Source organism: Bos javanicus, chromosome 2, assembly GCF_032452875.1.
Source record: "Bos javanicus breed banteng chromosome 2, ARS-OSU_banteng_1.0, whole genome shotgun sequence".
In the NCBI taxonomy this organism is placed as follows: domain Eukaryota; kingdom Metazoa; phylum Chordata; class Mammalia; order Artiodactyla; family Bovidae; genus Bos; species Bos javanicus.
This window is the reverse complement of record NC_083869.1, coordinates 1,138,018-1,164,669: the sequence shown is the minus strand read 5'-3', so window position 1 is coordinate 1,164,669 and position 26,652 is coordinate 1,138,018. Positions and strand designations below refer to the sequence as shown.

Here is a 26,652-nt window from a genome sequence, read left to right as displayed (position 1 = left end):
GCTGTAGAGCTGTGGGTGTGGAGGACGCTGCAGCACAGGGCGTATGAACTGACTTGAGGCCCCTCTGCCCTCAGTCCCCTTAGCCCGTTCCATGTGAGAGCTCATGCGGACAGCCTCAAGTGGAGGCTGCCTTCAATTGGCGGTATGTGTTCCTGCCTCCCAGGAGGTGCTGATACGCGGCTCTGCCCCAGGCTCTTGAAGCCTGTGCTGCCTTCAACAGGCTTGGTGATCGCAAGGAAATACAGTTTCACATGCATAGGAGCTGCAGTCTGGCAGGGGCCAGCATAAAGTGACCTCAGCCTTCTTGGGCCCAGAAACCCGTGTGCAGTTCAGAGATACCATCTTCACCAGAGCAGCTCTGGTGGCCTTCACCTTTCTTAGCGTAGGCAAAGCCAATTACTTCTGTATTTTTAACAGTCTTCTAGTAGATCCCCTAGAGCTTCATTATCTGGAAAAGACAGTGAAAAACAGGATTTTATATCTCCACCTTGCATGTGGAAACCTGAGAAGACAGACAAAACTATGCCATCCAGTATCTTAATTCTATACTGAGGGTTTTCTGAGAGCTGCTTGCAGGAAATCCACACTCCAATTTGTTTCTTGTCATACCTACTTATTTTGCTGCTTATTTCTGCTTAATAATTTATGCCTGGTGACTCTGGGAGGTCACATGGGGTGACATGTGACTTAAATTTAACCTGTACAGCTACTGATTTTGACAGTATGATAGCCCTCAAAGTAAGCCAGCTGTTGGGAAGTGTGCCTATTTGGCAGCAAGACTGCTGAGGAGGGAGCGTCCAGAGTGCAGTGAACCACAGGGTGTCCCATCACTGGCTGTTGTAACATCCATCCCCTCGTTAGGGTGCTGCTTATGCTAACTTACTTCAGTTTTGTCTGACGCTGTGACCCCACGGACTGTAGCCTGCCAAATTACCCAAATAATTATCCCTGTGGTGTTTGAACAGTGGTGATTTTCCAACCTTGTCATTCCATCTATAGTTACTCTTTGGCATTCTGCTGTACATGTTAGCAGTTTTTATGGGGATTTTAATACAGGGTTATAATCTGTTACTGTCATGACTTGGTTTTCGTTTTCGTGGCTCACGTCTGTCTTGGCTCGTGGGAGCCCCTTCTGCCCCATTTCTCTGTCTTCTTGGCTGTCCCATTATTCTTAAGCCTCCCATCGTGTGTAACACAAGAAGTCCCAGGTTCATCTTAGAATTATCCTTCTTTATTCTTGTAATCTGTGAGTCAGTGATTCCTTTTCATGGAGAGTATTTTAAAATTAAGCGAAGTCTGAGTGTTAGGTGCACTCACTGCTGCTGGGGTGTCCCTGGTCTCACCTCCTTTCAGTGGTCAGAGCTGGGAAGGACTTGCTCCTGTGCTGTACCAGATTCCTGGGGCTGCCAGAACCAGTTATCACAAACTGGGGGGCTTAAAACAGCAGAAAGTTATTCTCTCACAGTTCTGGATGCAAAACGTCCAAAACCAAGGTGTCGGCAGGGCTGTGCTCCCTCTGAGGCCGGTTGGGGCCCTCTCTTGGTTTCTCCTGCCTCTGGTGTAGCAAGCCGCCCTTGGCCTGCAGCTGCACGGCTCGTCTCCATCTTTGTTGGCCTGTGGCATTTTCCTCACGTGTCTCTCCCCTCTTCTGTGAGGAAATGAGTCATGTTACATTGAATTAAGGGCTCACTCTGCTCTAGCATGACTTCATCTTAATTAATTACATCTGCAACAACCGTGTTTCTGAATAAGAGCACATTCTGAGGTGCTAGTAATTCAGACTTCAAGTTATCTTCTGGGGGACACAAACCCATAATGTGTATGAGTGTGTCTACTTGTATCCAGGCTTCCCAGGTGGTGCTAGTGGTTAAGGAACCTGCCTGCTAATGCAAGAGATATAAGAGACACAGGTTCAGTCCTTTGGTTGGGAAGATCCCCTGGAGGAGAGCATGGCAACCCACTCCAGTATTCTATGCCTGGAGACTCCCATGGAGAGAGGAGCCTGGCAGGCTACAGTCCATAGGGTCACAAAGAGTCAGACATGACTGAAGAGAGTTAGCATGCATGCATACTACTTATTCGGCTTTCCTTGTGGCTCAGCTGGTAAAGAATCTGCCTGCAATGCGGGAGACCTGGGTCCAATCCCTGGATTGGGAAGATCCCCTGGAGAAGGGAAAGGCTACCCACTCCTGTATTCTGGCCTGGAGAATTCCATGGACTGTATAGTCCACGGGGTCGCAAAGAGTCGGACATGACTGAGTGACTTTCAATTCACTCACATGTTACTTGTACCTAGCTCTCTCTATATTGAAACCATGAATTTTCATAGCTTTGTCTTCAATTCCAGGTCAATGACACAGGCTTCATTTCCATTTTTTAACTTCCTTCTATATTAAGAATTCTTATTTTGTCATTCTTAATGTATTTATTCATTTGCTTAATTCCGGGACATGAAGAAAGTAGTTTCAGAATTACTTAGCCTTCTGACTGTGAAGCACAAACCTATTAACTAGAATTCAGTGCTTGTTCCCATTTTTTTGTCTTTAGATTGAGAAATGTGTATAATCAAAATGTGGTGTTTAAAAGTTATTTGAGATAATGGAGTAACAGGGTTTGAATTTACTCTTTCACCTTAAACAAGTGGAAAACTGGACAGCATTTATGAAACAACTGTTTTCATCAGATGTTTCCTGGAGGGAAAGGAAATGAAGGATGGAGCTGTGTGGCTCCTTGGCTTCCTACCTGAAAGCACTTTGGAGGTCTTGCTTGGTGGAGGAGACAAAGAAGCTGAGATGGCTGGATGTGCACGGCAGAGTATGGGAAAGGAGAGCAATATCAGAGGAAGAGCTCCTGACACCAGCTTAGGAGCCCTTTGTGTCTGTTGGTCACTCAGTTGTGTCCGGACTCTGTGCGACCCCATGGACTATAGCCTCCCAGAATCCTCTGTCCATGGGATTCTCCAGGCAAGAATACTGGTGTGGGTTGCCATTTCCTTCTCCAGGGGATCTTCCAACCCAGGGATCAAACCCGGGTGTCCTGCATTACAGGCAGATTCTTTATCATCTGAGCCACCAGGAAGCCCAGTCTTTGCTTGAATATGTATTTTGTGTTTTGTGTGTGTGTGTGTGTGTGTGCACGTTGGTTTGGTGGTTTTTTTTTTTTTTTTGGCTGTACCCACAGCATTCAGGATCTTAGTTCCCTGACCACCTATGTAACCTGTATCTGCTGCAATGGTAGCACAGGGTGGTAACCACTGGACCACCAGGGAAGTCCCCATTCTTGAGTATTAAACTGTGTGAGCTGAGTGGAACGCCCCAAGGCTGGTAGAAGAACAGCTGCCAGGGAACTGTAGATGGAATTGTTTCCACAGCTCACCAGGACTAGGAGTCATTTGAGGCTGCCTGTAAGAGTGGAGAAAGCTCTGTGGATACTCAGGTATTCGATAGAGTTGCCAGCAGGGCCTGTCTTAGTGCCAGCACTGGGGTAGTGACTACTCTGTGTGCTGTGCTTAGTCACTCAGTCGTGTCCGACTCTTTGTGACCCTATGAACTCTAACCCACCAGGCTCCTCTGTCCATGGGGATTCTCCAGGCAAGAATACTGGAGTAGGTTGCCATGCCCTCCAGAGGATCTTCCCAACCCAGGTCTCCCACATTTCAGGTGGATTTTTTAAAAAATATTTATTTATTTCTTTGACTGCACCAGGTCTTGGTTGCAGCATGTGGGAATCTAGTTCCCTGACCAGGGATTGAACTTGGGGCCCCTGAATTGGGAGCCTGGAGTCTTAGCCACTGAACTACCAAGGAAGTCCCTCAGGTGGATTTTTTACCATCTGAGCCACCAGGGAAGCCCAAGAATACTGGAGTGGGTCGCCTATCTCTTCTCCAGGGGAACTTCCTGACCCAGGAATCGAACTGGGGTCTCCTGAGTTGCAGGTGGATTCTTTACCAGCTGAGCTACCTGGCAAGCCCAGTGGCTACTCTACACCCTAACAGACCATCTACCCCCCAAAATTCAGCATTCTTTAAAAGTTAAGGACAAAATCCAGCCACTCAACACTGTGGTGTTTCCACGTCAATGTGCTCAGAGCCACGGGCCGCTCCTCCCCTTGGTTGCAAGTGTTTGTTTCATGAGCTGGTAGTGTTTTGACAGTTACACTCTTTTTATATGTTAATCAGGTTCTTAGAATTTAATAATTATCAAATCCAAGACTTTTAAAAAAATTTATATTTTAGTTGAAGGATAATTTACAGAATTTGTTGTTTTCTGTCAAACCTCAACGTGAATCAGCCATAGATATACATATATCCCCTCCCTCTTGAAGCCCCCTCCCATCCGCCTCCCCTTCCCACCTCTCTAAGTTGATACAGAGCCCCTGTTTTGAGTTTCCTGAGACATACAGCAAATTTTACATGTTTCCGTGAAACAGAGTAACAAAATTTCCATGTTACTGTCTCCATATATCTCACCTTCTCCTCCCCTCTCCTCATGTCCATAAGTCTATTCCCTGTGTCTGTTTCTCCATTGCTCCCCTGCAAATAAAGTCTTCAGTATCATTTTTCTAGATTCCATATATATATGTTAGTATACAATATTTATCTTTCTCTCTCTGACTTACTTCACTCTGTATAGTAGGCTCTAGGTTCATCCACCTCATCAGAACTGACTCAAATGCATTCCTTTTTATGGCTAATACTCCGTTGTGTATATGTACCACAACTTGTGATAAATTCATCTGTCGATGGACATCTAGGACATCTGCTCTCATGTTCTAGCTGTTGTACATAGTGCTGTAATGAACAGTGGGTACATGTGTCTTTTTCAGTTTTGGTTTCCTCAGGGTTTATGTCTAGGAGTGGGATTTCTGGGTCATATGGTGGTTTTATTCCTAGTTTTTTAAGGAATCTCCATACTGTCTTCCATAGTGGCTGTATCAATTTACATCCCAACCAACAATGCAAGAGCGTTCCCTTTTCTCCACACCCTCTCCAGCATTTATTCTTCGTAGACTTTTTGATGATGGCCATCTGATTGGCATTAGGTGATATCTCATTGTAGTTTTGATTTACATGTATCTGTTAAAAAGCGATGTTGAACATCTTTTCATCTGTTTGTTAGCCATCTGTATGTCTTCTTTGGAGAATTGTCTGTTTAGGTCTTTTCCCCACTTTTTGATTGAGTTGTTTGTTTTTCTGGTATTGAGTTGTATGAGCTGCTTATATATTTTGGAAATTAATCCTTTGTCAGTTGTTTCATTTGCTATTGTTTTCTCCCATTCTGAGGGTTGTCTTTTAACCTTGCTTATACTTTCCTTTGCTGTGAAAAAGCTTTTAAGTTTAATCAGGTCCCACTTGCTTACATTTGTTTTTATTTCCATTACTCTAGGAGATGGGTCATAGAGAATGTTGCTTTGATTTATGTCATCAGGTGTTCTTCCTATGTTTTCCTCTAGGAGTTTTATAGTTTCTGGTCTTACATTTAGGTCTTTAATCCATTTTGAGTTTATCTCTGTATATGGTGTTAGGAAGTGTCCTAATTTCATTCTTTTACGTGTAGCTGTCCAGTTTTCCCAGCATCATTTATTGAAGAGTCTGTTTTTGCCCCATTGTATATTCTTGCCTCCTTTGTCAAAAATAAGGTACCCATAGGTGCATGGGTTTATTTCTGGGCTTTCCATCTTGTTCCATTGGTCTATATTTCTGTTTTTGTGCCAGTACCATACTGTCTTGATGACTATAGTATCTATGACTTGTTTTTTTATCATGCTTCTTTGTGAGAATTTAATATGTTTAAATGACCCCTTCTGATGAAACTTAGTCAATTTTGATATTTCTGCTTTAAGATCCAACTGTTTCATTTTCAGTGGCTCTTAATACATTATGAAGCCACAGTCTCTTGGCTTCACAAGTGTGTTTTTGGACTCATCTTCTGTTAGTTCATACCCAGTGACCTAAGTGACATCACTGCTCAAATCTGCCTTCCTACTCCTGTCCCCTGGCGTCATTGCTGTGTCCACAGGCCCCTTTTCAGAAGATGAATGAGGCCTGAAATGGTTCTGGTGCCCACTCTGCAGACTCTCTTTATGTTCTAGAAGGGCCCTGGTGTTCTCATTCTGTTTCTTTGAACTTTGAGTACATTTATCAAACTTGAGAGTATTTATCAGTTCAGTTCAGTTGCTCAGTCATGTCCGACTCTTTGCGACCCCATGAATTGCAGCACGCCAGGCCTCCCTGTCTATCACCAACTCCCGGAGTTCACTCAGACTCACATCCATCGAGTCAGTGATGCCGTCCAGCCATCTCATCCTCTGTCGTCCTCTTCTCCTCCTGCCCCCAATCCCTCCCAGCATCAGAGTCTTTTCCAGTGAGTCAATTCTTCGCATTTATAGCTCATTCTTACTATGGGTTTTGATTTCCTATGTGATGATTAATTGGGAGGAAGAGTTAATTGATGAGTAATAGAAAAGTTCTCAATTTTAAAGAAGTACCGTTAAATTTTTTATTTTCTTTCTCTTTTAAAATCTTGTTTAGATTTGTTCGGACAGTATTACCGTTTTCTCAAGAATTTCAAAGAGATAAACAGCCAAATGCACAACCTCAGTATTTGCATGGATCAAAGGTAAGTTCTTTTGTGTTTATATTATATTATGATTTTTAAGTTCACAGTGAAGTGTATTTTGAAGTTTAGTTTGAATAAGTTTAGTTGCAATAATTTAAATGTATGCCACATAGGGCTTTCCAGGTGGCTCAGTGGTAAAGAATCTGCCTGCCAATGCAGGAGATGCGGGTTTGATCTCTTGGTTGGGAAGATCCTCTGGAGGAAAAAATGGCAACCCACTCCAGTATTCTTATGTGGAGAATCCCATGGACAGAGAAGCCTGGCAGGCTACAGTCCATAGAGGAGCAAAGACCTGACTGAGTGACTAAGTACACACACATCATGCCACATACGAAATGTGATTGTATCCTTCAGTTAGCACCTTTCTAAATTGTAATGTCGTGCTGCCTTAAGTGTGGCTGTAGGAGTACACAGAATCCTAGGAGGCCGTCTGTATTCATCAGTATTTAAATATTCTTGCTTGTAGGAAGTCAGACTCCTAAGGAAATAAGTCAGACAAGTACAAAGTAAAGTATGTTACAGGGGCAATAATACATCATCGTCATAAAAAGCATGGCAGCAGACTAACTGACCACAGCACCTGCCTCACAGGTTCGGGGCTGGGGGGTTAGAGATGAAAGCCCCCTTCTCAGTACTGCTGCTGAGCAGCTGTGCAGGTAGGACAGGTGACGGGTGGGGTGGGACACGAGGCCCAAGACTCTGCCTCTTCCCCACGCCCAGGTGACGTCCATGCTCTGGGACTGCTGGTGGAGTGAAGCTGGGTACCCAGCCCACCCTTTAAATTGGGAGGTTGGGAGCCTCCTTAGAGTGTGAGCCTTTCATTTCCATCCTCTCACTGCAGATGTAGCAGAACTCAGATGGGCAGGAGTGTTTCCACCTTGGAAATGGGTAGATAATACAGTCTGGGCTCATGTGTGGGTTCAGCCTTCCTCTTCCTCCTCTACCACTTGGTAAGGGCATGAAGTGGATAACTTAAAAAGGATGAGAATAAATCCTCTAATGCACCTCCTTTTGGGATTAAAATACAGTGTTTAACCCCCTTGGAACTAAAAGAAGTTTTATGTAATTTTTGAAGACAGAACTAGAAACTTTGGTGATTAAGATAGAAATTTCTGGAGAAGGAAGTGGCAGCCCGCTCCAGTATTCTTGCCTGTGAAATTCCATGGACAGAGGAACCTGGTGGGCTATAGAACATGGGAGTCACAAAAGAGTCAGACACAACTTAGTGACTAAACAACAAAACTGTGCTCATGTTTGCACTCCCTCCCAACCTTGGAAACTAGTCCATGGCCACCCCTTGCTGATGAGAATATGTTCAGCTGCCAGAGATGAAATCAGGAATTATAGCTTGATTATCTTTAGTGCCAGTGAGCTGAACTCACAAGTTTCAAATGATTCAGGATGGTGTCATCATCTTTGGGTAATGAAATGACACCGCCATGCTTTGTTTGGGGCAAATTCAGGAAAAAGAAGAAAATAGAATATCTGTGTGAAACAATTCTACAGCGGTGCTCTCAGACTTTAACATGCTATGTGATTCACCTGGACTGCAAGAAGATCAAACCAGTCAGTCCTAAAGGAAATCAACCCTTAATATTCATTGGAAGGACTGATACTGAAGCTGAACATCCAATACTTTGGCCACCTGATGTGAAGAGCCATCTCATTAGAAAAGACCCTGATGCTGGGAAAAACTGAAGGCAGGAGGAGAAGGGGCCAACAGAGGATGAGACGATTAGAGAGCATCACCAATTCAATGGATATAAATTTGAGCAAACTCCAAGACATAGTGGAGGACAGAGGAGCCTGGTGTGCTGCAGTCCATGAGGTCGCAAAGAGTAGCAACATAGCAACAACAGTGTGATTCTGACAAAATTCTAGCATCACCGATTCAATGGACATGAATTTGTGCAAATTTCAGGAGATAGTAGAGGGCAGAGGAGACTGGTGGGCTACAGTCAGTCCATGGGGTTGTAGAGAGTCAGACATGATTTCATGACTGAATAACAACAACAAAGGTGAGCAGAAGACAAGAAGAATCAGGCTTCCTAGAAGAGGAATCACATAGGTGTTTTTGCTTGAGTAGGTTTTTTTCAAAGTGGCGAGTGACAGATCCCGCTTCTTTGCCAAATTGGTCCTCTGCCATCTTCAACACTTGCCTCCCAAGGAGTGTTCCCTGTACTTTATGTACTTTATACACTAACTGTACAGTTTGGGTGTATTGAAGGAGATGGGGTGGGGAGAATATGCAATATGCAGGATGAGAAACAAAAAAGACCTGCACCATAACATTAGGAAGTAACACACAGGAAATTAATTTGGCAGCTGTCTCATACATTTCAAGTGGAAAGCAACTTTCTAACTATAATTTTCCACTTGCCAGTATAATGAAAACAATACTTCAGGAGAGTAAGTTTACTGTACATCATCACTGGTAAAATTAACAGGGCTTATACTTTAAGGATTGTGAAGAATAGGGAATGTATTTATTTTTTAATATGCTTTTACTATAGCTGCAAAGTATTTGAGTATTCCTCTTCTGGGACAGTTCACGGCTATCAGAAACACATTTTATGTGATGCAAAGCAGATAGAACACATGTCATTGTCACAAAACCCTTGTTTTTTTGATGGGATATTATTGTCATTTACTCCATGAGGATGACTGCTTCTGGAATTCACATCAGAGAAGAGCAGAGAGAAAGTTCTGGGACTTCTTGGTAGTCCAGTGGTTAAGACTGCACTTCCACTGCAGAGAGCACTGGTTCAATCCCTGATCAGGGAACTAGGATCCCACGTGCCAGGTGTTGCAGCCAAAAAAAGAAAAGAAAAATGAAGGTTGTGCCACCAATCTCTGGCACTCCAGGAAAAGCCAGCCTCTAGGAACAGAGCCAGGAAAAGCCTGATTTTACATGTCAGTGGGTTTCCAGCTTTCTACTCATATAAGAAACAAGGTGTGATATCCCAGTTTTCCTTTTGGTTAAAGTGTAGTCACTCTAGAACAGGTTCTTTTGAGAGGCAGTGAGATTCTAGATGTTCATGGCTCGGAATGCAGAGTTCATTGCTCAGGAGAAAGAGGAAACACCTAGAACAGCCTCCATAAGCCTTGAGGATAGGATGGTCCCCTGAGAGTTGATGACTGATGAGGTTTCACACTTCCTCCTTGGAAGGAAAGCTATGACAAATCTAGACAGCATATTGAAAAGCAAAGACATTACTTTGCCGAAAAAAGTCCATATAGTTAAAGCTATGGTTTTTCCAGTAGTTATGTACAAGTGTGAGTTGGATCATAAAGAAGGCTGAGAGCTGAAGTGTTGATTCTTTTGAACTGCGGTGCTGGAGAAGACTCTTGAGATTCCCTTGGACTCCAAGGAGATCCTAAAGGAAATCAACCCTGAATATTCATTGGAAGGACTGATGCTGAAGATTAAGTTCCAATACTTTGGCCACCTGATGTGAAGAGGCTGACTCATTGGAAAAGTCCTTGATACTTGGAAAGATTGAAGGCAAAAGGAGAGTATGAGACAGAGGCAGAGGATGAGACAGATGGCACCAGTAGACATGAATTTGAGCAAACTCTCAGAGATAGTGAAGGACAGAGAAGCCTGGTGTGCTACACTCGATGGAGGTCACAAAGAGTTGGACACTACTTAGCAACTGAACAACAAAACTCCTGAGGATATTCATTCAGAGCTGAACAACCAGACTTGCTAGTCCAGGTATTCAGAATCTTCTTGTCCTGATGTAGTTCTCTGTGTTTGTAGAGGAAATATTTAAGATAATTATAAGAGGGGAAGGGGAAAGAATACAGAGACCTAAAAGGAGAAATCCTAAAACACTTCATTCAAAAGTGGTAACTTCTATAACCTATAACTTACATAATGTATAATACAACATATACATTACATCCTCTGTCCGTGGAATTCTCCAGGCAATAATACTGGATTAGGTAGCCATCCCCTTCTCCAGGGGATTTCCCAACCCAGAGATTGAACCTGGCTCTCCTGCATTGCAGGCAGATTCTTTACTGTCTGAACCACCAGGGAAGCTCACAGGTTAACTCACATAACATATAATGTAAAACTTGGAACATCACTGAAAGACCTGTGCAAAGAGATGCTCTCAAAAATACCACAGTTATGTCACAACAGAATTCCAGAAAATGTCTAAGTGACCCACAGGAAGAGAAGAAGAAAGAGCCTACTTAAAAATCAATAATTGCATTATTTGTAAATGTATTAAATGTAAGTAGTCTAAAGACAGTTCAGAGGCAGAGATTGACTGTGGATTAAAAAGTACGACTGCATAAGAAACTCACTTCAAGTCAACGATATAAGTAAATTAAAAGTAAAAGGATGGAAAAAGATGTACCACACATCAGGGGCAAAGAGGAATGGACATAACATAATGAGAAGAAGGTCAAGCAACCAAGAAGATATAGCAATCTGAATTGCAAACAACAGTTTCAAAATACTTGAAGCAAAAACTGACATAAGTGAAAGGAGAAATGAACAACTCCATAGTTGTAGTTGGGGAGGTCAACTTTCCTCTCACTTAGTAATCAAAAGAATAAGTATACAGAAAATCAGCAACAAAGAAGAATGAACACCATCAACCAACAGGATCTCATGGACACGTGTAGAACACTTCACCCAACAACAGCAGAACACACATTCTTTTCAAGTACCCATGGAGCATTCTCAAGATAGACCATATCCTGGGCATTAAAGCAACCTCGGCATATACTGGGCATTAAAACAACCTCAACAGAATTCAAAGAATCAAAATATTACAGTGTTATCTGACCACAGTGAACTCAAACTTGAAATCAGTAACAAAGAGATGACAAGAAAATCTCCAGACACTGAAATTAACATATTTCTAAATGATCCTTAGGGCAAGAGGAAGTCTCAAAGGAAGTAAATCAGAATTTGCAGGGTGCAGCTAAAGAAGAGCTGAGAGCAAAGTACATAGCACTGAACGCTTAACGTGAGGAGTTTCCCCGATGGGTGTGCGCCTGCGTCCTTAGACAAACTTGGAGGCCTGATCTTACCAGAAACTACCCTGCCTACCTTTCTTGCCTGCCCACCATGCGGGGGCTGCGGTCTCCAGCTCCCTGGTACCCACTGTCCCATCAGAACCTATTGCCGAGTGTCTCCCTTAGGAGACGGGGAGCAGTAATACGGGGGCAGCAGTGAGCTTCTCAGATACATTCATTTCTCATTCCAGGACCTCAAAATATCTTCTGTAGGACTGGCAGTTTAATAAATGTTGGAAGACCAAATGGTTTTGTTTTCTTCCTTCTGTTTTAGCGAGCTTGTTTTCATGTCTTCAGGTTGAAAACCTAGATACCAATGAAGGGCAGTCTGACAGGTTCTCTGGATCCACTGTGTGCTAATGCATGTAGATGTGGATTCTTCATTTTCATGTGTGCATGGGGCTACACTGAAGACCCGGCAGCTTCATCAAGCACTAATGTTCTTTGCCCCCAGGCTTTAAACCTGGCCTATTCGAGCATCTATGGGAGCTACCGGAACTTTGTGGGGCCCCCACACTTCCAGGTCATTTGCCGGCTGCTTGGCTACCAGGGCATTGCAGTGGTCATGGAAGAGCTGCTGAAGGTGGTCAAAAGCCTGGTATGTTTCCCTCTGGTGGGCTTCCTTCCCAGGGTTGGGGGGAGGATTCTGCACCCAGTTCCTGTGTGGCGAGGGGCTGCCCACTCCCATTGAGGTTGCTTTCCTTCTATGTGTGAGATTTCCTTTCTAGCCAAAGTGATTCTCAGTCCTGGGTCATTACCGTGCATTTTACTAACAAATTCATTTTTAAAAGTCCCCATCGCACCGACAGCCTGCAGGGTAATGTGGCTGGTGGTTGACACAGACCATCTCTCACAGCTGCAAGGCACAATCCTACAGTATGTGAAGACGCTGATGGAGGTGATGCCCAAGGTCTGCCGGCTGCCGCGACATGAGTACGGCTCCCCGGGTGAGCACAGCGTCCCTCTGGGGTGTACAGGGAGGGGCAGTGTCAGCCCTAGGTCAGTTAAGGGAAATCAAGTTGGAAATTACTGGTAAGGATCAGATCTGCCTTCCCCAAGTGGGAGAAGGTGGGAAGCCAGAACCTGATTGTTTCTAACAGAACAAACCTGCCTTTCAACCAAGAGCAGGTGTGCAAGGGTGGGAGAGCTGGGTGGAGGGTGACAGTGCTGTGAACCCTGTGCACCTTGGCTCTCCTGTAATACCAGGATCTTGCAAATCACTGGTGGGGGAGGCAGGGAGCGCCACTGCCTGGTCCAACTGCCTGCTAGTCTTCAGCAGCCCAGGCTGCAGGGGAGCCCGTGGAGGGGGTCACTGCCCCGACAGTGCAGCTTGTCTGTCTCTGCCCGGCAGCCTCCTATCTTACTGACTGGCCAGCTGCAGGGCCCTCAGGCAGATGTGGTCTTTGGGGTGCCAGACGAACCTATGTGACCTGACCAGAGTGGATTTGGGGCTTTCTACATGGATAACGTTCATGACCTCAGAGAGCTTTGTTTGTGATAAAATTGAACTACAAGAACCTTTGTCTCTTAACAAAGCTGCCTTTTATCTCTTATCTGTTAATACTTTATTGAAAGCTGGAAAACTATCTTGTTGGTCACCAGTGAGATACTGTCCTGATAGGCAGTTGGCTGGTGTGGTTGAGCCCCTGGGTGTTCCTGGCACCACCCAAGGCTGCTGTTGGTGTTGGAGGAGACAGTGAGGTGACCCATTTGGCCACTGGGAAGGGAATAACCATTGGTCTGTCCTGGCTTAGGGAAAATCTCAGAAAGTAGACGGGTAATGTTGGGATAATAAAACTGGTGCTCAGATCCTTATTAGAGGTGGATATTTTAAATGTCAAAGACAAAGCCATTTAAGCCAAATCCAGAGCTGGTCTGCAGGAGAGCTGTGGACTTCCGGGCTGGTTTCCACATGTCCTCACCTAGCTGGCATGGCACCACTGTGGAGATAGTGCCATGTTGCTGGAAGTACCCCTGTACTCATGCTCATTGTGGGGTGGACCACCAAGAGGAAACGATGGTCTCTCAGGCAGGCAGGGCTGTGGGGTCACTGTGGAACAGCACTCAGGGCCTGACCTGATGGGATGAGAGGTCTGAAATCTCTTTAAGTATCCAGCATTTTTCTCAGTGTTGTTTTGCCTGTTCTGGGTCTTCTGTATGACTATAAATTCTAGAGTCAGCTCGGGGATTTTGACTGTTTCAGCAGTGAATGGATAGAGTGCTTCCTAGACTTTATGCTTCGTGTCTTTTCCTACCTTATGACAACATCCAGAACCTCCAGGAGAGTGGTGAAGATGCTCTCTTTCTCTGAAGCTCTGGGGGAAGGCATGCAGATTCACCACTGAGTATTATGTTAGCTACAGGGTTTTTGTAGATGTCCTTTATTAAACACGTTCCTTTCTGTGCCTGTGAAGGGATTTTGAATTTTATCAAATACCTTTTCTACCTCTGCTGGAGATGACTGTGGTCTTGCTCATTTATTGCAACATGATGCCTCCTCTGAAGGTATACACAGACCTCAGAGATGTTGCATATCTGGTTCCAACCAGCTGCAAATTATCACAATAAAGCAAGCCATATGAATTTTTTTATTTTCTGATGCATATAAAGTTATGTTTGTACTATACTATAGTCTATTACGGAGAAGGCAATGGCACCCCACTCCAGTACTCTTGCCTGGAAAATCCCATGGACGGAGGAGCCTGGTGGGCTGCAGTCCATGGGGTCGCTAAGAGTTGGATGCGATTGAGCGACTTCATTTTCACTTTTCACTTTCATGCATTGGAGAAGGAAATGGCAAGCCACTCCAGTGTTCTTGCCTGGAGAATCCCAGGGACGGGGGAGCCTGGTGGGCTGCAGTCCATGGGGTTGCACAGAGTCAGGCACGACTGAAGCGACTTAGCAGCAGCAGCAGCGTAGTCTATTAAGTGTGCAGTAACACAAGATATGCCTTTTAAAACATCCATATCTTGGACTTCCCTGGTGGTCCAGTGGTAAAGAATCCGCCTGCCAGTGCAGGGGACACAGATTTGATCCCTGGCCCAGGAAGATCCCACATGCCCTAAAGCAACTAAGACAGTGCGGCACGCTGCTGAGCCCTCACTCTGGGGCCCGTGCTCCAGAAAAAGAAAAGCCACCAGAACGAGAAGTCTGCACTGCAGTGAGGAGTATTCCCTGCTCGCCACAACTAGAGAAAGCCTGAGTGCAGCAATGAAGACCCAGCACAGCCATAAATAAATAAATACAACTAAGTATCTTAATTTAAAACACGTCATTGCTAAAAAATGCTAACCATCATCTGAACCTTTAGCAAGTTGTGACCTTTTTGCAATAATAACATCAAAGATCCCGGATCACCATGACAAATATAATGATGAAAAAACTTAAAATATTGCGGGAATTATCAAAATCTGATATAGAAACATGAAGTGAACAGATGCTATGGGGAAAATGGCACCTATAGATTTGTTTGACACAGGAGTGCCACAGACCTTCAGTCTGTGAAAATAACACAATATCTGCACAGCACAGAAGAACAAGCTGTGCCTGGACTGGGTTGGCAGGCTTTGGAGCTGAGGACAAGGATGCAGGCAGTGAAACAGGGGACACAGCCATCTCCTTGGTGGGCAGGATGGCAGTGTCAGAGTCTTCTGTCAGCACGGGTGCTTCTGGCCGTGGACCCAGGCTGCGCACTGTCACGCTCCCTCCCTCTAGCCTCTCCCGGCCCCACACTCATTCTCTCCCACTTCAGGCATCCTGGAGTTCTTCCACCACCAGCTGAAGGACATAGTTGAGTATGCGGAGCTGAAAACGGTGTGCTTCCAGAACCTGCGGGAGGTGGGCAACGCTGTGCTCTTCTGCCTGCTCATAGAGCAGAGCCTGGTGAGTGCCCAGCACTGCCGTGGCCCGCGTGCTGCCAAGCCCCTTCCTCCTCATGGATGACAGAAGAGACCATTCTCTAGGCGCTTGATTTACTGGCGTTATTTAATGGGGGAAGGAGAGCAAGTGTTGTAAAGCACTTTTCTTTTTTTCATCGTTATTTAGACTTCTGAATTTGTTCCCTACAATTGAAAAACAAAAATGCAGTAGTTCATTTAAGAATGTTTTACTGTGTGAATATTGTAAGAATGTTTTATTATAGATTTACTGCATCTAGATTAACATATATGACATACACATAATGTATAAAGCTGCTGCCCGGGAGAACTGTTTGTGATGGAAAATTCCATAGCTGAGGCTGTTGAGACCTCAGAGTGGGGCTCCATGTGACTAAAGAACAGAGTTTTAAATGTCATTGAATTTTAACTTTTTACATTGAAATAGGTACACATGGCCCATGCCTGCTGAGGTGGACAGCATAAGAAAGCAAGCGCTGGGAGCCCAGCAACACCAAGAAATCATGCGTGGGCACGTGCAGTCCCACTGCCTGCCTGCTGGGGGTGTCCTTCGGCCTCTCCCTCTGTCCCTGTAGGTCGTCAGCTGACTACCGCTCTGCACCCAGAGCCCTCTTGAGGTGGCCTCACTCTGCTTTTCAGTGAGGACTGCGGAACTGGGCATCTTCGCTGCTGCTGGGCTCTCCTTCTGTTAAATGTTCCGTTTGTATCTTGTCCATTTTACTACAACTTGTGTATCTTCTGTGTGTTACATGCAAATGCTAGTATTGTTGTATATCGCTTGATCGTGTCCGATTCTTTTTTGTGACCCCTTGGACTACAGCCCACCAGGCTCCCCTGTCCATGGGATTCTCCAGGCAAGAATACTGCAGTGGGTTGCCATTTACTTCTCCAGGGGATCTTTTTGACCCAGGTATCGAACTTGTGTCTCCTGCATCGGCAGGTGGATTCTTTACTGCTGAGCCACCAAGGAAGCCCTGATTTTAGCTTATCTTTTCACTCTAATAGTAGCGATGTTTGAGAAACTGATACTCCTAATTTGACTAGAGTCTCTTTTCTATGGTTCTTGTGTACAAGCACTTCTTGTATCTCTTCAAAAGAAGTCCTTTCCTCTCTAGGAATCATAAAGACATTCTTTAATATTTTCTTCTAAAGATTTTAGGTTTTGTTTCTACATTAAAGTTTATAATCCTTCTGGAGTTGGTTTTTGTGTGTAATGTGAGATGTGGATGAAGATTCTTTTTTCCTCATGGGTCACCAGTTGTCCCTTCTCCAGTGACTGAAGGAAGACTCCTTTCGTTGTTGGTCAGCAGGATCCCTCTGTCACCCTTCCGCTTTCTGTGGATGTGCTAGTCTGTCTCCTGGTTTTCCTCCTCATTCTACTAGTCTGTGTCTGTCCACGGCTTCTAACATGTTGTCTTACTCATGGTAGCTCTAACTAAAGTGTTAACCCCTGGTAGGACATGCTCCTTACCATATTCTTCTTCAAGCACATGCTACCTCTTTGTGGATCTTTGCTCTGCTCTGAAAGTATGAGAATCACCTTGGGCCAAATACACTGAAAAAGCACACTGATATTTCAGTGGGAGTTGTGTTACATTTCTAGCTCTGTCTGGGGAGATCTTTGCTCTGTTACTTCTTAAAGCAGTCTCTTCTCTCTCTGGAGCCTTGGCACCTTGGCAGAGGCACGGTGTGCTTTGCAACGACCTGGGCCAGGTGTTGCATACACTGTGCAGGGCGTGGCAGGCAGACTGCAGGCTTGAGGGGCTGAGCCAGCGGGCTAGGCACCTAACACCTGCTTACTCGAAAAAGATATGTTGGCTCTCGTGTCAGGGAGCCCAAGTTCGGGTGCAGGGTACAGTCTCTGGTCAGGACCTGCATCTTCCAGACTCTACTCTGCCACTCTGCTCGCAGAAGACCTTTTCCATGTGGTGCCAAAGGCGGGCAGCCCCCAGGCCCTTGCTGTCCCCTGCCTGCGACTCAGCCCAGCTGCTCCCTGCAGCAGGACTGGTGGTGCTGGGCCAACAGGCAGCTCCCCAAGAAGCTGGTGTCCAGGGCAGCCTTGCTCCAGGAACAGCTGAGGGAGAACTGGATCTTTCACCTAAATACACAAGATAAGTGAGGGAAATTCCTGTAAATAGTAATCACTCGTCATGAATTTTCAATATTTAATACAGGAAAAGTCCCTTCACGTATGACTTTTCCTGAACACATACATAAAGTGCAGTATCTCATCTGTGTGTATCCACACCCATCTCCGCGTTCCCTTTTTCACTTGACAGTAAATCTGGAGATCATTCCACATTAGTAAGTGTTGACAGTCATCAGCCTTTTTGAGCTGCGTGATAACCCACAGACGTCACTCGCTAGTCTGTGTCTGCGTGGTAGTCCTTCACGTCTGATGCCTGCCTTCTGTGTGAAGAGCTTGTGTTCTTTCTGGACTTGGGCACAGGAGGTGTGGAGGAGGGGGTCGGTCTCCTTTTGGAGGGTTCTGAAGGAGCAGGTCTCTGACTGACTGCTCTTCCAGGCTCATGTTAGGGGATAACAGGACTTTTACATGATGGTGCAGAAAGCCTTCTCTTCCTCCTCTTGGTCTTCGTTTTGCTGTCATCTTTGTGGAGATCCTCAGAAAGGAAACTCTTACCAGTCAGTATGTTTTGATTCTCTGATAACTATTTCTTTGTTTAGCAGTTTGTTTTCTCAAGATTTTAGGGTGGATGTACAGTAGGAGGCAGGAGAGCCCATTCTCATTGCCTGTCTTCTTGCCCTGTGCTGAGCACACTGCTAAGCAGTTTCCCTTGTTTATGGGCCCTCCAGCTAGGGAAGGGCACCCTTCCTGACCATATTTGGGTTCGTGGTGGAGTTTTAGATGTTGTGAAACCCCTGTGATATTGGAAGTAAGCTTTCTTCCTACAGTGCATTGTTCTGGAGAACAGGTTTTATGTAGTGTGGGGTTTTATTGCCTGTTTAAAGGAATTTGTGATCCAACAACAGGTTCAGAGTGACTGCTCAGACTCTTGTTTTAGGCTCAGTGGGGAATGGCCAACGGTGCCCCTTCCTTCTGCCTCCCGCTCTTTGTTTACAAAGGAGGCACCTGCTTCCTGGCTCTGCAGGGACGGCTGAGAGACCCTAAAGACAAAGGCACTGTGCTCAGTCCTGTCTGTGTTTCAGTCCAGTCGTTCAGTCGTGTCCGACTCTGCAGCCGCATGGACTGCAGCACTCCAGGCTTCCCTGTCCATCCCCAACTCCAGGAGCTGGCTCAAACTCATGTCCATCCAGTCAGTGATGCCATCCAACCATCTCATCCTCTGTTGTCCCCTTCTCCTTCCTTCAGTGTTTCCCAGCATCAGGGTCTTTTCCAGTGAATCAGCTCTTCGCATCAGGTGGCCAAAGTATTGGAGTTTCAGCTTCAACATCAGTCCTTCTAGTGAATATTCAGGACTGATTTCCCTTAGGATGGACTGGTTGGATCTCCTTGTAGTTCAAGGGACTCTCAAGAGTCTTCTCCAAAACCACAGTTCAAAAGTATCAATTCTTCAGTGCTCAGCTTTCTTCACAGTACAACTCTCACATCCATAGATGACTACTGGAAAAACTACAGCCTTGACTAGACGGACCTTTGTCAGTAAAGTAATCACAATCTGCTTTTTAATATGCTGTCTAGGTTTTCCTGCAAGGAGCAAGAGTCTTTGAATTTCATGACTGCAGTCACCATCTGCAGTGATTTTGGAGCTCAAGAAAATAAAGTCTGACACTGTTTCTTCATCTGTTTGCCACGAAGTGATAGGTCCAGATGCCATAATCTTAGTGTTTTGAATGTTGAGTTTTAAGCCAGCTTTTTCACTCTCCTCTTTCATTCTCATCAAGAGGCTGTTTAGTTCCTTTTTGCTTTTTTCCATAAGGGTGATGTCATCTGCATATCTGAGGTTATTGATACTTCTCCAGGCAATCTTGATTCCAGCTTGTGCTTCATCCAGCCTGTCATTTTGCATGTTGTACTCTGCATATAAGTTAAATAAGCAGGGTGACAATATTCAGACTTGACATACTCCTTTCCCAATTTTGAACCAGTCCATTGTTCCATGCCCAGTTCTAACTGTTGCTTCTTGACCTGCATACAGATTTCTCAGGAGGCAGTTAAGGTCGTCTGGTATTCCCATCTCTTTAAGAATTCCACAGTTTCTTGTGATCCACATAGTCAAAGGCTTCTGGCATAGTCAATAAAGCAGAAGTAGTTGTTTCTCTGGAATTTTCTTGCTTTTTCAGTTTGATTTCTGGTCTGTGTTTAAATTAATCAAAATGAAAATTGAGTAACTAAAAATGAAAATTCAGTTCCTTAGCCACATTCCAGGTACTTAATCCCCACATGTTGCTGGTAGCTACCTGGCCAGAACAGCAAGGGACAGCTCCACCAGCGCAGAGACTCCTGTTGGGCAGTCTGCTTGCAGTGTTTATTTTACACAAAATGACAAAGATGTGCCTTGTTTTCAGCATCCGATTTCTTTGTCCATCTCTACTGTGAGATGAGATTCTTCATGCAGCCTTCTTTTTCATTGTTCTAGTCTCTAGAAGAAGTATGTGACCTGCTGCACGCAGCCCCTTTCCAGAACATCTTGCCAAGGGTCCATGTGAAAGGTGAGCCAGTCCTCTGACCAGGGTAGGGACACATGTCTGTGTTGCCAGAGAGTTCTCTTTAGTTAAAAAGCCAGCTTTGAGTTTGCTTCCTGTTCAGTCACATCCTGGAAGTAATATAATATAGTTAAGTGAATACTGAATAAAGGAAGTACTTAGGATGGAAATGCTGTATCTTGATTGTTTCAGAATAGCATGGGAGCAGGGGTATTAGGTATATATGAAAGAAGAATGCCATGAGCTCATGATTGTAGCAACAGATAGTCACAGAGGATTCATTGTACTGTGCTGTTTTTGACTACATTAAGTTTTTAAAAGTTTGAATATTGAGCAAAGACTCAGTTCTCTGTTTGACTTAAAACAGCAGATGAGCCAGTTCCATAAAAGAATTTTCAAAGAGAACCTCTATGCATAATGTTAAATATTTTTCATTTGGGTTTTTCTTTTTTTTTTTTTACAAAATTAAACTTATGCAGTTGTTATTCATACAAGGAATAGAGTATAAAATATTTTTTTCCACCGTAGAGGGAGAGAGACTTGATGCCAAAATGAAAAGACTAGAATCAAAGTATGCCCCACTGCACCTTGTCCCTCTGATCGAAAGACTGGGAACTCCACAGGTAATGCAACATGCTGCTGTGAGCTGGGCGCCCAGCTGGGCTGGTCCTTGGCAGGGTGGATGGACTCTGGGTGAGACCTAGTCCTCAGGCATCAAGAGATTGCATGGGCCTGCTCAGCTACTCAGGCCTGAGTTTTCCAAGTGAGTTTTATAATAGGACCTTGTCACAGGGTGGCTGGGAAGTGTGAATGAGCTAACACGTGAAAGGACGCGGAACATCACGTGGCAGGTGAGGCGTGCACAGTAAACATCGCTGTTTTTGTTGTCCACCCCTTCATGAAGAAAGCTTTCTCATTGGTTTTTAAGAACAGGAGGCAGGGAGGAACTTAAGCTAGCTACATCAGAGTCTCTCAACCTGTTGCCATTTTGGATGAGATAATTCTTTGCTGGGGGGACTGTCCTATGAATTGTAGGACATTTAGCAGCATCCCTGGCCTCTACCCACTAGATGCCACTAGACCCAGAAGCTATGAAAACCAAGTATCTCCATATGTTGCCAAATGTCCTCACGAGGTAAACCTCTCCCTTAAGAACAACTGTGCTTGACAGTTCTATTTAGTCTGATAAGACATATAAGTAATAGCTGACGTATTTTGTTGATGTTTATTTTTAAAAACCCTCTTCTGCAAGGTGTGATAGTTTCCAGTGAGTCAAAAACAATACTGGAGTACTTCGACTTCAGCATTCTAGCTGCCTGCCATACCTGTGACATTTTGTCCTTTTGCAGCAAATTGCAATAGCAAGAGAGGGGGACCTGCTGACAAAGGAGCGTCTCTGCTGTGGCCTGTCCATGTTTGAAGTCATCCTGACCCGGATCCGGACCTTTCTGGATGACTCCATCTGGCGCGGGCCTCTGCCCAGCAATGGGGTCATGCACGTAGATGACTGTGTTGAGTTTCACAGACTCTGGAGTGCCATGCAGTTTGTCTACTGCATTCCTGTGGGAACACACGAGTTTACAGTCGAGTAAGTGAGTGCTCAGGGAAGGGAAATGGGAGAGAAGCCGGCGTTAGGCTCATGCAGAGAACCACTTTCCTCTGGAAATGGATCCCCATATTGCTGAGCTGCAATAAAGCGGCTTAAATAGGGGCTGTTACCTGATGCCTAGGAAGTGCCTCAGGGCTGGGCTTCTGGAGTTTTCTGAACTCATGGAGACTTATGCAAGTCAGTTGTGTATTTTGCTAGACAGGAGGACCACCAGCACTTCATGAACTCATTCTTCATGGCAGGGCCTTGATCTAAAAAGAGGTTCAGAAACAGTTTGCCAGAGGAACCCCAAAGAGGTGTTTACCAAACCAGGGACACAGCTCTGCTCATCATACCCTGCGGGGCACACAAGTGGTTTGGCCACTGGCATCTGGTTGCCCGTTCCACCTCCTGCTTCTTGTCTCCAGGCAGTGCTTTGGCGATGGGCTCCACTGGGCTGGCTGCATGATCATTGCGCTGCTTGGGCAGCAGCGCCGCTTTGCTGTGCTGGATTTCTGCTACCATCTGCTCAAAGTCCAGAAACACGATGGCAAAGACGAAATCATCAAAAATGTGGTATGTGGAAGCTTCACAAAGACAGACATTTTCTATTTATTTAAAGTTGTTTTTTCTCCCTGTGAATGTTTCTCATCTGAGGACAAAAGGTGCCACCAAATGAAACTTTCTTTTCACCCAAATGAGTCCAAATAGAATTAGTGAGCAAAGGAGTCTGATGCCATTTTCCTTCTATTTTCAAGGTATGTAGATCTTCTTGTGTTTGTCATTTTATGGATTCTTTGTAATTGAATTCCAGAAAATACTTATTATCTTTTCAAATATTTTAGTTTTTCTTCCATTTGGGGACTTCATCAGACATGTCTATACTTCAGTTTAGGCACTCAGTCGTGTCCAACTCTTTGCAACCCCATGGACTGCAGCACGCCAGGCCTCCCTGTCCATCACCAACTCCCAGAGTCCACCCAAACCCATGTCCATTGAGTCGGTGATGCCATCCAACCATCTCATCCTCTGTCTCCACTTCTCCTGCCTTCAATCTTTCCCAACATCAGGGACTTTTCAAATGAGTCAGCTCTTCGCATCAGGTGGCCAAAATATTGGAGTTTTTGCTTCAACATCAGTCCTATGAACACTCAGGACTGATCTCCTTTAGGATGGACTGGTTGGATCTCCTTGCAGTCCAAGGGACTCTCAAGAGTCTTCTCCAACACCACAGTTCAACAGCATCAATTCTTCGGTGCTCAGGTTTCTTTATAGTCCAGCTCTCACATCCATATAACTACTGGAAGAACCATAGCCTTGACGGACCTTTGTTGACAAAGTAATGTCTCTGCTTTTGAATACGCTGTCTACGTTGGTCATAACTTTCCTTTCAAGGAGTTTAAGTGTCTTTTAATTTCATGGCTGCAATCACCATCTGCCGTGATTTTGGAACCCCCAAAAATAAAGTCAGCCACTGTTTCCACTGTTTCCCCATCTATTTGCCATGAAGTGATGGGACCGGATGCCATGATCTTAATTTTCTGAATGTTGAGCTTTAAGCCAACTTTTTCACTCTTCTCTCACTTTCATCAAGAGGCTCTTTAGTTCCTCTTCACTTTCTGCCATAAGGGTGGTGTCATCTGCATATCGGAGGTTATTGATATTTCTCCTGGCAATCTTGATTCCAGCTTGTGCTTCATCCAGCCCAGCCTTTCTCATGATGTACTCTGCATATAAGTTAAATAAGCAGGGTGATAATACACAGCCTTGGCGTACTCCTTTTCCTATTTGGAAGCAGTCTGTTCCATGTCCAGTTCTAATTGTTGCTTCCTGACCTGCATACAGGTTTCTCAAGAGGCAGGTCAGGTGGTCTGGTTTTCCCATCTCTCTCAGAATTTTCCACAATTTATTGTGATCCACACAGTCAAAGGCTTTGGCATAGTCAATAAAGCAGAAATAGAGGTTTTTCTGGAACTCTCTTGCTTTTTCAATGATCTAGCACATGTTGGCAATTTGATCTCTGGTTCCTCTGCCTTTTCTAAAACCAGCTTGAACATCTGGTAGTTCACGGTTCACATATTGCTGAAGCCTGGCTTGGAGAATTTTGAGCATTACTTTGCTAGCGTGTGAGATGAGTGCGATTTTGTAGTACTTAACATCTCTCAGTTTTCTGCGTCAGAGGTCGGGAACAGCGTGGCTCAGCTGGGTCTTCCATTTTCTGTTTCACAAGGCCACTGGCAGTGTGTCTATAGGGCTGTGTTCTCTTCTGGAGCCTCTAGTTATGGATCTACTTCCAGACTCATTCAGGTGGTTGGCTCCATTCAGCTCCGTTCCATTGGAGAGCTAAGGTCTCCATTTCCTTGCTGGTTATTTAGCTCACATCCCTTCTCATGCTTTCCACATGGCCCCTTCCAGCCAACATGATCAAGTCCCTCTCACACTACTAATCTAATTTTGTGCCGCGCCTCTGCTGTCTTCAGGTGGAGAAAGTTCTCTGCTCAGTATGATTAGATTGGATCCACCTGGGTAATCCATCCTACTTTTCCTGTTTAAAGTCTGTAACCACCTAACTATATTTGCAAGGTCCCCTTTGCTATTGGAAAATAATACATTTACAGGCTCCAGGGACTGGAACATGGACATCTTAGGGGCCACTCTGCCTCCCATACCTCCATGTCCTTGGCTGTCTGGCTGTACCCAAGTACTGACTTAACTGATTTCACCTCAGTGTGATCTGCTGTGTTTTTAACTTTTGAAAGTCACTAGTTTATATTTAACATGTTGATTTCCTTCTCCAAATCTTGGTAGTAATTGATAATTTTATCTTCACAGAATTTTTTCCATTTTTGTTTCTGTATACATCTAGTCTAAATGCATAAAGAAATGTCATCACATAGTCTTTACTTTTCAGTTCCAAGACCTCAAGGGGTATCTAAAACTCTGAAATGTTTCATTGTTTATTGGATTTCTATTTGGCAGCTTTTGTTTGGTTGAACTTAATTTGGGATGCCTTTCTCCCTGGATTTCCATTTACTGTTCATCTCCCAGAGTTATTACCAATGTGGAACCACTTTTAACTTCCTAAGAGGTCCAGGCTTGGTGGAGAGCCTTGGAGTGCAGTCCACTTTGCTTAAAGCCCAGCCTGTCTCTTCATCCCACCCCTGCTGGTAGCATCTGTCTCTGAGGAGCCTGGCTTTTCCCTCACTTCTTGCATAGGCAAAACCAGCAGTGCTTTAAACTGGAATAGACTTTAAAGTTTGTTCTGTTTTCGTTTTTGTGTGTTTTTTAACATAGTTCTATTATAGCAGGAAGTGACATGACGTGAAAGTCGCCCAGTCGTGTCCGACTATTTGCAACCCCAATAGTCCATGGAATTCTCCAGGCCAGAATACTGGAATGGGTAGCCTTTCCCTTCTCCAGGGGATCTTCCCAACCCAGGGATTGAACCTAGGTCTCCTGCATTGCAGGCAGATTCTTTAATGAGGGAAGCTCATTATAGCAGAAAGTGAAAGTGAAGTCGTATCAGACTCTGCGACCTGTGGACTGTAGCCCACCAAGCTCCTCTGTCCATGGGATTCTCCAGGCAAGAATATTCGAGTGGGTTGCTGTTTCCTTCTCCAATTATAGCAGAAGGGTCTATCAAAGCACCCTGTCCACAATAACTGGAAATTACTTGTGTTGTGTTGGTTACTGGGCTTCATCTTCACATTTCTAGCTCTTAGGACACCATAGTTCTCGATACCAGTCTGTTGAATAAACAGGTCTTTTAAGTTTTACACGTGAATCTACAGTAGCATGAAGCCAACAGAGAAATGTTGCAGTAGAGATGGTATGTGTCAATAGTTGGCTATAATTTTTCTAATATGAAAATGCTGAGGTATTTTGAAGCATGAAGAATAAATGACAGCTATCCTAATTTTAATTGTTGTAGCCTTTGAAGAAGATGGTGGAAAGAATTCGCAAGTTCCAGATTCTAAATGATGAGATAATCACTATCTTGGACAAGTACTTGAAGTCAGGTGATGGAGAGAGCACACCAGTGGAGCACGTCCGCTGCTTTCAGCCACCCATCCACCAGTCCCTGGCCAGCAGCTGAGGGAGTGTGTGTCACCTGTTTTTCAAGAGTTCCAGTACTGACTGCATTTAAGATCTAGAAGGGCATGTTTTTCTTTCCATAAACTATTTAGTGGGATTTTTGAGAACTATTTTTCAGTATCTCTGTGCCTGTTAAAATAAGGGGGTGCTTTTCAATCTAAAAGCTTGATTTTACAAAATTGACTTATTTTTCTACACTAAAATTGTATATACTTTTAGTAATTGCAAAATCTGAGAATGTTGACTGCAGATTGTTGCCTTCATGTTCTTACAAAATCATTTTCCATTTTTTTGTGGAATGTTCCAACAGCTAGCTGTGTCAGGAAGTGCTGCTGAGTTCATCCATTTATCCTGTAACATTTAAGGAAAGATCTGTGAATTTAAGCAAGAAACTTAATACCAGCTAATTGTAATAAAACCCATTACCAATTAGAATAAACTTAATGATTAGCTTTTGTTGAGGGATTTTTCTGTATTTTTTAATGAAAACCTTTTCTAAGTCATTTCCCTTTCCCTTTTTGTGTCTTTCAAAAAGTAGTGAACTTGATTTCTCTGTTTCTACTAAATCCAGCTGTAACAAAATCTAGTTTGTGACAGGATTTAAAGGTTACAGAAATAAAAATAATGAAACCTGTTTGTGTTCATTCATTTACTGTGACCCTGTGCGCCCTGGCTTTGGTCAGGTACTTTCCCTACTTGCTCGAGTGCACAAACCAGGCTAGAAGTCCAGGTCACCTGCAGCCATGAAGGAAGGGACAAGATTAAGGTGGTAACTCCTATATGGTTTTAAAAA

At 44.4% G+C, this 26,652-nt stretch overlaps 1 protein-coding gene across 1 annotated transcript in view; it reads left to right on the top strand.

Moving 5' to 3' along the window:
• The window catches only part of CYFIP1 (cytoplasmic FMR1 interacting protein 1), a 109,021-nt gene extending 82,528 nt beyond the window's left edge, over positions 1–26,493 (top strand). Inside the window, 9 exon segments of the mRNA XM_061431393.1 lie at positions 6,530–6,617; positions 12,109–12,252; positions 12,511–12,601; positions 15,406–15,536; positions 20,110–20,182; positions 20,705–20,799; positions 21,526–21,764; positions 22,193–22,340; positions 25,696–26,493. Coding sequence (XP_061287377.1) covers positions 6,530–6,617; positions 12,109–12,252; positions 12,511–12,601; positions 15,406–15,536; positions 20,110–20,182; positions 20,705–20,799; positions 21,526–21,764; positions 22,193–22,340; positions 25,696–25,860 — 1,174 coding nt within the window. The 3' untranslated portion in view covers positions 25,861–26,493.
• Positions 26,494–26,652: the final 159 nt, after the last annotated feature.